The following is a 13,501-nucleotide window of genomic DNA, read 5'->3' as shown; positions in this document are numbered from 1 at the left end:
TGCAGAACAAAGTTTTAAAATTCATTAGTTGATAGCCACATGTTTTTTCTGCATAAATCATAGGATTCTGACAGGAAAATAAAGCTATCAGAGTGTTATGCACCTATAACTAACTCCATCACTTAAATTGGTTGTGTTGTTAAGACATATCTGAACCCTCGGGAGATTATTTCAAGTGGAATATGATTGATTCTAGGAGGTATGTAAATCTCTTTGAACCAGAGTTTCAAACACAGCTCTCCTTTTCCTTATTTTAGTTGTAGATTTATCTTGGGAGTGTTAGTTCTACATTTCATACTAGAATCAATTAACATAAAGGGCAGTAAGCAAACATTATGGTGGTATCCTTTAATTTATCCTTGAAAACATTAATATCTTCAGTGAACTATGAGCTCTGTCTTTTGAAAATTTTCAGGAGATTTAGATGGCTTTCAATATAATTTAATGTTAATATCATATTTAATGTAGTTTTCTTCAATATACATTTTTATGTGTATCAGTTTTCAGGAATTCCAGTAAGATATTTCAGATATTGAAATGGCTATTGATGTGCAATTGCTTGTTAACTTTAACTTCTATGGTACATATTCCAAGTACTCCCTTCTTCTGAGAAGAGCCTAGAGATACAAGAGAAATAGTTGTATTTTAAAATATTTTTCTTTTTCAAGGAAAAAACCTTCAATTATGTTAGGAAATACTAATTCTTCGTGTCTAAATGTTCTGTGATAAAGTGTCTTATGTAACATGTGTTTTCTCTGAGATATATGTATTTATGTTTGATGTTTTAAGAAAATTAATTTGTAAAAAAAATTGTCTTATTGTTTGTCATCTGTATTTGCACATGAATACAGCGAAGTTGTACATGGCAATTTTTTATACACAGTTTACAATACATTCTTTCTGACTACTTTATTGAATTTAACTTGTGCCTTTCTTCAATGAAAACCTGTATGCTTTTCTTCAGACACAAAATTAGCAATTTCTTCCTGAGCACCTTTCAACGTGTTTGGCTGGAAAAAGTACATGAAAAAACTCAGTATGACAGGCTTATACTCAAGTTAACGGTAATGTAACTTGTGGAGAGCCTCTTCCTTATGTGCAATCTTATTCCTTCCCAGCCATAATTTGATGTTATCATAAAACATGAATTTGTACAATTTTCAGAGGGGATTCTGATTGGTCAGTTTTTGAAATTTAATAATGAAATGGCACCTGTGCCAGGAGGAGAACATAGAAGGATGGCTCAAGAGCTATTCCATTATAAAATAATAATTCATGTGCCTAATGTATTTAAACAATGCATAGTATATAGATCCAATTTGAATAACTTTTGTTAGTCATGTGGGATAAAAATAAATGAAAAGGTTGTGTAGAACAACTTTTGTAACCTCATGTATTGCACCTCAAAACAAAATTTCCCTCAAAAAGTAATGGTTTAGCCATTGTTATGTAAAGTTATATTGCCATGAGCTGCATTTTCTGCAGAAATTTATTGATGAATACCGTATGGCAGTAATTAATATGGCTCAGGGTCTTCTAAAATCGGTTATTTTCTAGAGCAGATTTTGTGTATTACTTGTCCAGCTTTTTTGAGGACCCATTAATACTGCCTTGATTTGGAGCTGAAAGAAAGCAAGCGGAGGTTAACCTTCTGTATGTGAAGAAGGCAATGATAGTCTGTAGATAATATGTTGGAAAGCACTTGATAATTATTTTGGTGTTGGTGGCCAACTTCTGCTGTCTCAATGTCCTAAACCTAGTAAACTAGATTTACATCTCATAGGTGTAAATCATGCCCACTCATTCTCAGTCTGTTCAAGTCTGTGTTTTTCCCATGCTTGCATTTAGATTCCAGTCCCGTAGTTTCACATGTAATGTATCTTAGCACTCCCAAAGCCTTCTAAACAAAAAGTAATATATATGTGTATTAGAAAAATAGTAAGAATGTTCAAAAGTACGTGCAGATTTGTCACTGTTAGTTATGTTTTGCATTTTGTTTCACTGACCAATCAGAGGATCAGAATTGTACAAATATGTATCCTTACTAATCATTAACCACCTGAGCTGTTTAAATATGTTCCTTTACCCCTCTTGATCTCACTTTCACAACCCCCCCAGGCACCGTTCTATTAACCTCTTCCTCCATGGCTATCAGAACTATTGGATAGAAACAGAGGAATATTCATTTGAGGAGAAACTAGTTCAGGATTTGGCTGTAAGTACTGACATAATTGGGCATATTTTTCAGTGCCCACTTCAGTTTATATTGTATGTAGCTATTATAATCTATATTTAATTTCCGTAATGAATGCATATCCATAAACTTATAAAATATTAATCCTTATGCTTCGGGGCATAAGGTAATTTTCTGCTGTGGTCAAAAAGACATTCGTCCTGTGATGCACACTAAGGTGCACTAAAGTGATTCATGCCTTCAGACAAACTATATGATACTAATTCTTGGGAAGAGAAGTGGATAAGATGAACTGTCAGACTGTTTTTGTCATTATGGTAATTCCTATGTTCCTATATTTTATTTACTGATTTTTTAAAGCTTGACCCTTTCCCCTTTTTAAAATTTTTGTTGGTGCATAATATTTAATTTTAACATTTTCAGCTTTGATACAAATTAATTTTGCTGTTTTCTCGTTGCTACATCATAAGGAGTAGTAAATATATGCAGCCATATACAGCAAAAATTTAGTTTACTTGTGTACTTGATAAAAGTGATCGGTAAACATTTTGTTACTGAACGTAGATTCGGAAAGCCTCCTGCTTTTTCTCTTCCCTCTCTGTATTTTGTTTGACTAAAATACTTCCAAGGGGCCTATCTTCATAGCTTCATGGATCACATGAAGCTGTATCAGATGATGCTTCAGTGTCAGCAAAAGCAGCCATGTTGAGCTTATTAAAGGCCCACATAGAAGGTATAGAATGTTGTATGATTTTTGAGAATAACAGCTAATATATTCTTCTCATGCTCTGGACAATGATACAGACTCAGTCTTTTGTTGACTTTGTTGCTTTTTTTGACTTTGTTGCTTTTTTTCTAAATAAAGGAATGAGACCATTAATCAGAATAGGGATTACAATTCTTATAGAATTACTGGAGAAGTAAATTGAACTTCTGTAATTACAATTATTACTATAATTACGATACTTCTACAATAATTACAAACCCTATGAAGTAGGGTTTGTGTAAAGTAGGTACTTTACACAAAGTAAAGGCGATACATTGTTCTTTTGCAAGTTCTGACTATGTTATCTTTCAAACTGACCAGAAGTGTTTGAAGTTGACTGTAACAGCAGTCCTTACATTTGTTGAATCAAGGTTACCTAGAAAATATACAAGACAGTATTGTCACAAATAGTAGTCTGAAAAGGATGTATCTGAGGATAGTATTAAAAATACTTCCATTTGCCAATGATTCTTCTGATAAATAATTGAGATAGGATTTTCTTTCAATTCATGTCCACTGGAAACACATAATTTCTGCTAAATAAGTCTTCCCTAGGGTTTTCAGTCTCATTGTCAGTACCTTGCAAATGAGGAAGTTTTAATGTTACTATCAAATATGAGTAACAATCAGATATTCTAACTCCTGAGTGATACAGGCACATAACATTGCAGGTTATCCTGTAACATGTTGAGAAAGATGAATGCTGGAAATTAATACAACAGAATACAATTTCTGAAATCCTGTACTAAGCTTAATTACTCAGTTTTTTCTTACCCTTGAAGCTTAATTTGTATATTCTGATATAAATCTTGAGACAGACACCTCCAAAAAAAGATGAAGAGGAAGAGGAAGAGAGTGAGAAAAAACAGCCTGATCCACTTCATCAGATTATCCTCTATTTTAGTCGCAGTGCTCTCACAGAGAAAAGGTAAAAAGATCTATGTTTAAAAGCACATTGAGTAAAAACATGTAGTAATTGACTTTCTGATAACATTACACTGATTTAGCACAATCACAGTTTGTTATTGTGTATAGTGAATACTTTTTTGCCTCTCCTTTTACATTAGAGATTTTATGCATTTAAACTCAGTACAAACTTTATGTATTGAGACAATATTGACTATTTTTGCCATCTTAAAAGCTTGGTAAATACCCAATACAGAAATAACTCAGCATGAATTCTTGTAGAAACATAAAGTCTACAGGGACTGCTGGTCCATTCACAGTACCCTTCCCTGGTCTCTGCTGGTAAGAGATATGTGTTCTTCTTGTTAGCATACGTTAACGTTTTATTCAGTATGTCAGAAAATGTTGCACTGGTGATTAGCATGAATCTGTTTCAGTGCCAGTGTCTGTTTTGAAATCAGACTATATTTTGTATAAGTAGGTTACTCCAATGCTTCATGAACTTTTTTCTGTATGACTAAAATAATATTACCATCTGACAGTTACAATTATTCTGCATATCTCCATAATACTTTCCTACATCTGCGATTACTTATCCAACATGATTAAGTTGGATGTCTAAATAAACTTCTAAATTTTTTAATTAAAAACTTACAGAGATGTGTTTGGAGATAAGAAAATACATTTGTAGTATGATTTTCAAGTGAAATAACATTTCAAGCAGACATATGTATCCATGTCAATAAAATGCCCTTTAAGAAAAATATTTACATATTAGTGGAAATATGACATCTTTTTATTACCACATCATAAAATAATTTTAAATATTTTTTACTCTTTGTAGCAAACTAGAAGATGATCCTTTATATATTGCCTATTCTGCCATGATGGCAAAGGTAAATATATCATTTCAAGTTCCATCTCTCACTCCACTCAGGTACTTCCCATTAATTTTAGGCACTTTTTAAACATTTTTCTTCTGTTTCTTACATGGACTGCTTGATAGTAGTGATTTCTACATTTTTAATAAAGCAAATGCTGATCAGAATTATATATATAATGAGAAATTCCCTACATTGAAATAATACTATATAACTCCGGTAGGTACAATTCTGCTGATATCAGTCAGCCCTTTGTTTTGTTCAAGATTAACTCATGAGCAGTCCTAACAGTGTTAGTTATCTTTATTCTTTGGGTAATTGTTTTGAAGTTAATATTTGAAGTCTGTCAAAAATAAGTTGATGATTAGTTTTTACAACATATTAATTACAGCTGACACGTATGAGGAGAATTTGATTATGAAGATAAATATCATGAATCTAAATAGAAATGTGACACAAGAACATGGCCTGCAGTTACAGGGTGTATCTTTAGCTGGATGAATATCCTGAAGTACTCATAAATTAGGCAATATCAGTTTCTTAGTGTGGATGAGCACAAATATTTATGATTACAGGGGTTTAAAATTTTCTTAATGCCTTTTGCATGAAAAAACTGCAATTTCTTGAAATAAATTCTTTGGTCATTTTTGTAGAAATTCTATAATAAAAAATAATATTATATTTCATAATAAACACCATCTTGTGTTTTTCTCTTTCTAACATAAAAAGAGCTGCCAAGAAGAAGAAGAGGAAGAAGAAGAAAAAGAAAAGACATTTGAGGTGAGAGTTTAAAAAAATATCTTTCTCATCATCTAATGCATAAGTATGTTAAATATCTCTGGTAGAATGAATAACAGAGTGTGTATAGAGTTGGTTTATTAGGTTGTTCATATGAAAGAAAGGTGGTATGTTCTGAAGATTTTTAATACATCAGTCTATGGATTATGAAGGCAGATGGCCTTAAATGACTTCACATTTCTCATCTTCCTATTTTCCTGAATCAGTTCCAGTCTGTATTCTGTTTTCACTTTTGTTCCCAAACCCAGGAGAAAGAAATGGAAAAACAGAGAACTCTGTATCAGCAAGCTCGCTTGCATGATCGCGGAGCTGCTGAGATGGTCCTTCAGATGATTAGTGCAAGCAAAGGTAATGCCCTGTGAAATATTAAAAGTATACATGATATATATGCTAGGCATATATATAGTGCATTATATTGTTACACCTATGATGTGTACATCTTATACAATGTGTATACGCTATATAATGAAGCAAAATAAATGTTAGTGTTTGATAGGAATGGTTAGTGTTTGATAGGAATGGTTGGACTCGATGATCCGGTGGGTCTCTTCCAACCTGGTTATTCTATGATTCTTTGATTCTATGATTTAATTACAACTATGCTAAGTAAAATTTCCAGATTGCTTTTCTAATTGGATAGCTTATAATTGGAAGTATTAATGACTATTAATACTTGACAGGTCATCCGGGACCCATGGTTGTTGAAACACTAAAGCTTGGTATTGCTATTCTAAATGGTGGGAATACCATAGTTCAACAGGTAATGCTTTTTTAACTACTGTGAGTCTGGTTTGTATAAGGAGGCAAGTATTTTTGACAATTTTAGTGCTCTGCCATGTTTTTATTTTAATGCATTTGATTGTAAGCTAAATAGTAAAGAAATATCAGAGTATTTTTGGTACAATAATGATATTATAGCTTGACAGTAATTTTCATTTCCAATGGTAATTCAGGAAGCTGTAAATTCATATAGTTTTAATATAGATTTTTTCTTTCCCCAAAATGTATACCCTATAGAAAATGCTAGACTACCTGAAGGAGAAAAAGGATGCTGGATTTTTTCAAAGTCTCTCTGGCTTGATGCAGTCCTGCAGGTAAAAGCATAAATCGCCTTATGACAGTTTTATTCACTTATTGGTGCTTTATTGCTCAGTGCATGTGGATTTGTTAGATTTGAATTACAGGAGTCACAGATTGTAGAACTCTTGTGTGAATTCTGGGTGGATTGTCAATCAGAGCAATAGTATGTATATCTTTTAGAGCATTCTTTCAAAGGAGAAAAAAACCCCAAAGACTGTGTATGCCTTTGAAGGCTTAGTTTGGAGATGCAGAAATGGTTCCTTTACTTGTGAAATTTGCTGTCTGGGTGGTCAATATAAAGAGTAATGTGTCACGTTCCTTTTTCACTTTTCATTTATACATAGTACCATGAATGATGTTACTGGTAGTGAAATTAGCTAAGTCATGAAACATGACCTAAGACTCATTTCATTTTCAGAAATGGACACTGGACCCTTACTTTCACCCTATGTTCTTTTATTTAACAGTCATATAAAATTAAATACGAGGCAGTGCACGTCGTAGTGGGTCAAGACTAGTTGTCGAACACCTCTAGAGATTTTCTAGAAGGAAATAATTTTACTTTATGTGTTACAGTAATATTTCCTGGTTTCTGTTTGTTTGTTTGTTTTTTGCAATATAAGCGTTCTTGACTTGAACGCGTTTGAGAGACAAAATAAAGCCGAAGGCCTGGGAATGGTTACTGAAGAAGGAACTCGTAAGTAGAATGCAATTAATTCCAGTCATGCATAAAAGTTTATTTGCATTTCCTTCTTTAACTAGACTTATTTACAGTGGCTTGAGATTTATGTTGATAAACTTACTGTAAGTAGTTCTAGACTTTGAGTTCTGAATAAGCTTTATATTTACAAAATCTTTAGTAATGATTTTTAAGGAAACATTATGATTTCCAGTATTCTTATCTTGTATTCTGTTATTTTTCTTTGATCCACAGTCATCGTTCGTGAGCGTGGTATGTTTGGGTTTACAGTTTTCGATACTATTGTTGCAAAAATGTGTTGCAAATACAGATAAACCTTTAATTGCATCTTCCCAAATACCTTCAGATTTAGATTTATGGTCTGCATCAGGTTGTGTGTTCAGCTTAAATAAACAGTTTGAAGCTTATTAAAGAATTGCCCTTCATTTTTAAGGCATGATTTTAGTTATGACTAACCATTTACTTATTAGATATATATCCTCTTGCTTTCTTTGTATTTTTTTTTAACTATGGATGCATTGGAGTGCTAAATATTTCAGCTTTGCTTTTTCTGTCTCAGTGTTTCTTTTCATTGTTATAAGTTTGTTTCTTAAATTGCTTTAATGCTTTTATAATACTGGTTTTTATTTAGAATCCCAGTTTTAAAGGCTGTTGTAAGATTATGTGTTCTGCATATTTAATCATAACTGTTGTCACATAATCATTGTATTTATATATTTTAAAGGTGAAAAAGTGTTGCAGCATGATGAATTTACTCGCGATCTCTTTAGATTTTTACAGCTGCTCTGTGAAGGGCATAACAATGGTAAGTGAATTAATTTGGGACAACATGTGTGATGAGTCTGTTCTTAAATAAAGCTGAATAGAACTGAGTCTAATGTTGCTTTTCCCCTAAATAATTTAGTTTTCTGAGGGAAATCAGCACACCAACAATTTGAATCATAACATTCAATTTGAATTTTTAAGTAATTTCAGGTTTTATGCCAATTGTTAACAGTAAAGCCTACTGCAAGTCATGTAGATAACAGTACTTCATTTGTGTTTACATTGTGAGCTACCATAGTTCATTTTCCACCACATAAGCATCTGTACCCAACAAGGTATTTTAAAAGTGTGTATTCTCCATTTCTCCATGAAAATATCCCTGTATTTTATTATTCCTATGTATAATAACCAAGCACAACTCACTTCTTATTTCAGATTTTCAAAATTACCTACGGACTCAGATGGGCAACACCACAACAGTGAATATTATCATTAGTACAGTTGACTATCTTTTGCGTCTTCAGGTGAGGAAAAAGAAAAGAAAATTGAGTACAACATATTTGCCTTTCCTCCATTTTTATAAATCCACATTTTAGTGTAATCAAATCTGAAAATCCTCTCTTCTGGGACATCTCAAATTAATACTTCTGATTCAATTTATTTAATCTCTTATTTTCCTTTCAAAATAGGATGACAAATCTTTCAGAATTCTGTTTGAAACCAAATGTTTGCTATTTTATTTCATTGTTCATTTCTGCAGGGAGCATAGTTAGATAAAAAGGGAAAAAGTTATTGTCACCTGAAACAGATTGACACAGGAGAAGCTAAATCTCATCTGCTCCTCATTCAATCTTTGATGATACAAATGCAGGCACTACATACTGCATACAGAATCCAAAAGTAGAAAATATAACATTGTTTTTCTTTTCTTAGGAATCAATCAGTGACTTCTATTGGTACTATTCAGGAAAGGACATCATTGATGAATCAGGACAACGTAACTTCTCTAAAGCTTTAGCTGTCACCAAACAAATATTCAATTCCCTTACAGAGTATATCCAGGTAAGTAAAATGTTTTTCTCAAGGTACTAACAGTGAAGTTCTATGATTACATGGCCTGTTCGTGTCCTATCATAAACTTCTAAATAATCTGGCTTTATTTTTAAACATTATTGGGAATCACTGGTCCAGTGTAAAGTTAATACTAATACAAGTGAACGGTTATGTATTTAACATGATATTATCTAGTATTCTAGTATTTATGCTCTAGCTACCAAAGAAACCTTCAGTAGTTTTCTCATGTAGCTGCACAGAAGCCTGATGTTTCTTTTTTTGTTTTTTTCATGGAAAAATCTTAGTAAAGTAAATTGGGTTTGTTTGTTTTATTTTATTTTATTTTATTTTATTTAAATTAAAAATACATTTTTCTCAATTTTTTTAGGGCCCTTGCATAGGTAATCAACAAAGTCTGGCTCACAGTAGGCTGTGGGATGCAGTAGTTGGTTTTCTTCATGTCTTTGCCAATATGCAGATGAAACTTTCACAGGTATTTTCAGTAGTTAAGTAATCCTTCTTTGCATATGTTCATAAATATGTTTATATGTTTATAAATTACAGTCAAGTAAACATTGAAAAATTTAAAACAATTAATGTGCCGATACTTATTGCTTGTGCATGGGCCTATGTAGAGGTTGAAGACTAAATCCCAGAACTCCACATCACTCCTTTCAGAACTCACCTTTTCTAATATCAAATTCACTCTTTCCCACTCAGTCATAACTTCCTGATCTTGAAGGTGGAAATTTGATCCCTTCCTCCCTCTTGCCAAAAGCTGATTATCTGTCAGAGCAGAAGCACCGTGCTACAGCTAAGTAATCAAGAGAGAAGCTGTGAAATATTCAAAGAGGGAAGGAACGTGTTGTCCAGTTAATTCATCATAGGCACTGAGCAGAAGGACAAGAGGCAATGTCAGTTTAATTGTACAGCTCATTGTGGAGTCCCACACCTCTTCCACATTTGAGACTTCTACTTAATGTACCCATACACTCAAGCCACTAGACACTGAATGCAACAGTATGACTTACTCATAAGATTTCTTTCCACCCTACAGAAATATTATATATGAGAATTTTGAAGATACCTAACAGTTTTTAGGTCCTGTAGCAAATCCATGTTAGACTTATCATGACCTGTATTTAAACTAAACAGTTCTAGTTCTGTTGAGTGGTAATGTATTATGCCATTTAATATTCCCTATGAAGTGAGAAAGGATGGGTTATTTCTGAGATGAATACTGCCAGATCAGTGGAGTAACCAATTTTATGATTTTCTGCTGTGCCTTATCTGCCCTTTGATACTTCTTAATGCTGTATTAAAGCTTATCTTTATGGTGTTAATGCCTTTGCAGTAGTAAGTTACCCTCATATTATATAAGGCTTATGATAATAATAATAATAAAGGGACAATGAAATGTTTCTAAAGAATGTGAACATTTAGATGACCATCCTGCATGCTATTTTTTCCAAATGTACTTAATTTTCCAGATAGATACAGCAAAATCCCCTTATAACGATTTTTTTTTAACAGGACTCTGCTCAGATTGAATTGCTTAAAGAACTGCTAGATCTGCTAAAGGATATGGTAGTGATGCTCTTATCGCTGCTTGAAGGTTGGACCTGTTTTTCTTTATGGCCAAATATGATAATATCAGCTTCATAATGTAAAGTGCAGTAATTATGTTAGTATTTCTAAAATTTTTTTTAATTGCCTTACGTAGTGCCTGGAAAAAAAACTATTTTGTATTTATTTAAAAATTATTCTGGAATATAAATAGTCAGAAAAAAGAGGACTGCTACAGAAAGGCATGTTGAAAGAAAAATTATGAAGATTCAAGAACTTTGTTTCTGTTCTCAGCACAAATATGAAATTTATTTGTTTAAAATGCAGTGATACCAAATAACTTCCTGTTTTAACACACTACTTAGGTAATGTCGTAAATGGAACTATTGGAAAACAAATGGTAGACACGCTTGTGGAGTCATCTAGCAATGTAGAAATGATTTTGAAGTTCTTTGACATGTTCCTCAAGTTAAAGGATCTGACTAACTCAGATGCTTTCAAGGAGCACGACCCAGATGGTAAAGGCATCATCTCAAAGAAGGAATTCCAGAAATCCATGGAGGCTCAAAAACAATACACACAGTCAGAGATTGAATTTCTGCTGTCCTGTGCAGAAGCTGATGAAAATGATATGTTTAACTATGTTGATTTTGTGGAAAGATTCCATGAACCAGCAAAAGACATTGGATTTAATGTAGCAGTATTGCTAACAAACCTTTCAGAACACATGCCTAATGATTCACGCCTTCAGAGCTTACTTGAGCCAGCAGAAAGTGTTCTTAATTACTTTGAACCATACCTTGGCCGTATTGAAATAATGGGTGGAGCCAAGAAAATAGAAAGAGTTTATTTTGAAATCAGTGAATCCAGTAGAATGCAGTGGGAGAAGCCACAGGTGAAGGAATCCAAAAGGCAGTTCATATTTGATGTAGTAAATGAAGGTGGAGAGCAAGAAAAAATGGAACTTTTTGTGAATTTCTGTGAAGACACGATCTTTGAAATGCAGTTAGCATCTCAGATCTCTGAAACAGATTCATCTGAGAGGCCTGAAGAAGAGGAGGAGGCAGAGCCATGTCATGTAGTGGATATTGGAGGTGATGAGGAAGAAGAAAAGTCCCTGGAATCTGCTTCAGCATTTGCTACGACCTGTGCTGCCGTGAAGAAGAATGTTGCCAACTTTTTTAAAATGGTCACTGTGAAGAGTCTGAGGAAACAATACAGGAAAGTTAGAAAGATGACAGTAAAAGAGATGGTGAAAGTGTTTTTCTCCTTTTTCTGGATTCTATTTGTAGGGGTGTTCCAGCTGTTCTTTACTATAGTGTGGGGAATTTTTCAGCTTCTTTGGAGCACTGTATTTGGGGGTGGCCTTGTTGAAGGAGCCAAAAACATTAAAGTTACTAAAATATTAGGGGACATGCCTGACCCAACACAGTTTGGAATACATGATGATGTTATGGAAGCAGAAAAAGCTGAAAGTGCCGAGAACAGCATAAGAGCTGAACTCGTGCAGTTTGTGAAGGGTGAAAAGGGAGAAGCTGATATCATTGCAGACATTTTTGGCATTCAAACAAAGAAAGAAGGTGGCTCAAAACATGGTCATGATGCTGGACTTGGAGATATTGCAGAAATCCTTGGTACAGATATCCAGTCATCTTTGGAAAACACAGTTCGTAAAAAGAAAGGATTACAGGTATGTTAAAGAGGTTTTTTTTATTTCTATGCATAAAAATATTACCTTTTTTATTCTTACTTTAATGTTTATCGTATAAAAATTCTTTGCTTTTATTCCATTTTATGAACAATATATTTTGTTCCACTCAGATGAGCTGAATATAATTTATCATTCTTTTTAAAAATGGCTTGAACTAAATGTCAAATGTATTTTTCATATTTGGAAGGCATTAAATTTCACTCTACAGTTTAGGTCTGTTTCTACTTATCATTCAAATATACCTTTCCCCTCATCATTAAGCCACCTCTTTATGGCATGCTTTCCAGATATTTTTCGAAAATAAACCTCCATTGCACAACTTCTTTGTTCATTATTTCCTCTTCATTTGTATATTTTTCCTCCAAAATTTGCTTGTTCCCTAGATCAAAGTATATTTTTCTATTTATTTTTCTTATTTATTTAGTAACTCATTTTTATGATTGTACTTAAAAATGACAGTCTTTTAAAATCCTACCTCATTTAGCATAAATGTAATGTAAATTTAGCATAAATGTAAATGCTATTTTAGCTCAAGTTCTGAGGTGAGTATATATATTAGAATTTTCTTCAACAATAATTGAGGTAAATATTTTACTTCAGCTTTGAGTATTTATTTTAGAATTTTCTTTGATTTATGCATTTCTCTCAGATTTCTTCTTAACTTTTAATGAAAACAGTAATTTATGCAGATACTTTGAGTCATTAATGTGAAGTCAATTATAGAATTTATCCATTTTTTACCTCTAATATGTTATCTAGTGAGGCTTACCAAAGTAATGTTTACAATAATTATATTGTACAGAAATTGCATATTTGGGTATAGGAATGACTCAACTAATCCAGTTAGAGCACTGGAGGTGTGGCATAACTTTTAAGCATTGCTGGAAGAAGAAACAGCAATGAAAGTATCAAAAAATCCCCTGTGTCTTTCATAAGTACTTACAATAACAAAGCAAACATAGATGGAAACAGAAATTCACCTCTATATAACTGGAAAAGCAATTGTGTGGTGATGTCAATGATGTATAGCCAGAGAAAATGAAAAATGACCTATGGAATTGTATGATAAAGATTTTTAGGA

At 32.9% G+C, this 13,501-nt stretch overlaps 1 protein-coding gene across 1 annotated transcript in view; it reads left to right on the top strand.

Annotated features, from left to right (window-relative positions):
• Positions 1–13,501, top strand: part of RYR3 (ryanodine receptor 3) — a 218,562-nt gene that overhangs the window by 182,797 nt on the left and 22,264 nt on the right. The window contains exons 75-89 of the mRNA XM_069858332.1: positions 2,119–2,215; positions 3,779–3,888; positions 4,711–4,762; positions 5,477–5,527; positions 5,794–5,893; positions 6,226–6,305; positions 6,563–6,639; positions 7,249–7,322; positions 7,560–7,577; positions 8,050–8,130; positions 8,526–8,614; positions 9,024–9,152; positions 9,532–9,636; positions 10,677–10,758; positions 11,075–12,399. Of these exons, the coding sequence (XP_069714433.1) occupies positions 2,119–2,215; positions 3,779–3,888; positions 4,711–4,762; positions 5,477–5,527; positions 5,794–5,893; positions 6,226–6,305; positions 6,563–6,639; positions 7,249–7,322; positions 7,560–7,577; positions 8,050–8,130; positions 8,526–8,614; positions 9,024–9,152; positions 9,532–9,636; positions 10,677–10,758; positions 11,075–12,399 (2,470 nt within the window). The remainder of the gene's footprint in view (positions 1–2,118; positions 2,216–3,778; positions 3,889–4,710; positions 4,763–5,476; positions 5,528–5,793; positions 5,894–6,225; positions 6,306–6,562; positions 6,640–7,248; positions 7,323–7,559; positions 7,578–8,049; positions 8,131–8,525; positions 8,615–9,023; positions 9,153–9,531; positions 9,637–10,676; positions 10,759–11,074; positions 12,400–13,501) is intronic.

The sequence above is a fragment of the Phaenicophaeus curvirostris genome, chromosome 5 (assembly GCF_032191515.1).
Source record: "Phaenicophaeus curvirostris isolate KB17595 chromosome 5, BPBGC_Pcur_1.0, whole genome shotgun sequence".
Taxonomy (NCBI): domain Eukaryota; kingdom Metazoa; phylum Chordata; class Aves; order Cuculiformes; family Cuculidae; genus Phaenicophaeus; species Phaenicophaeus curvirostris.
This window is presented reverse-complemented; position numbering and strand designations above follow the sequence as displayed.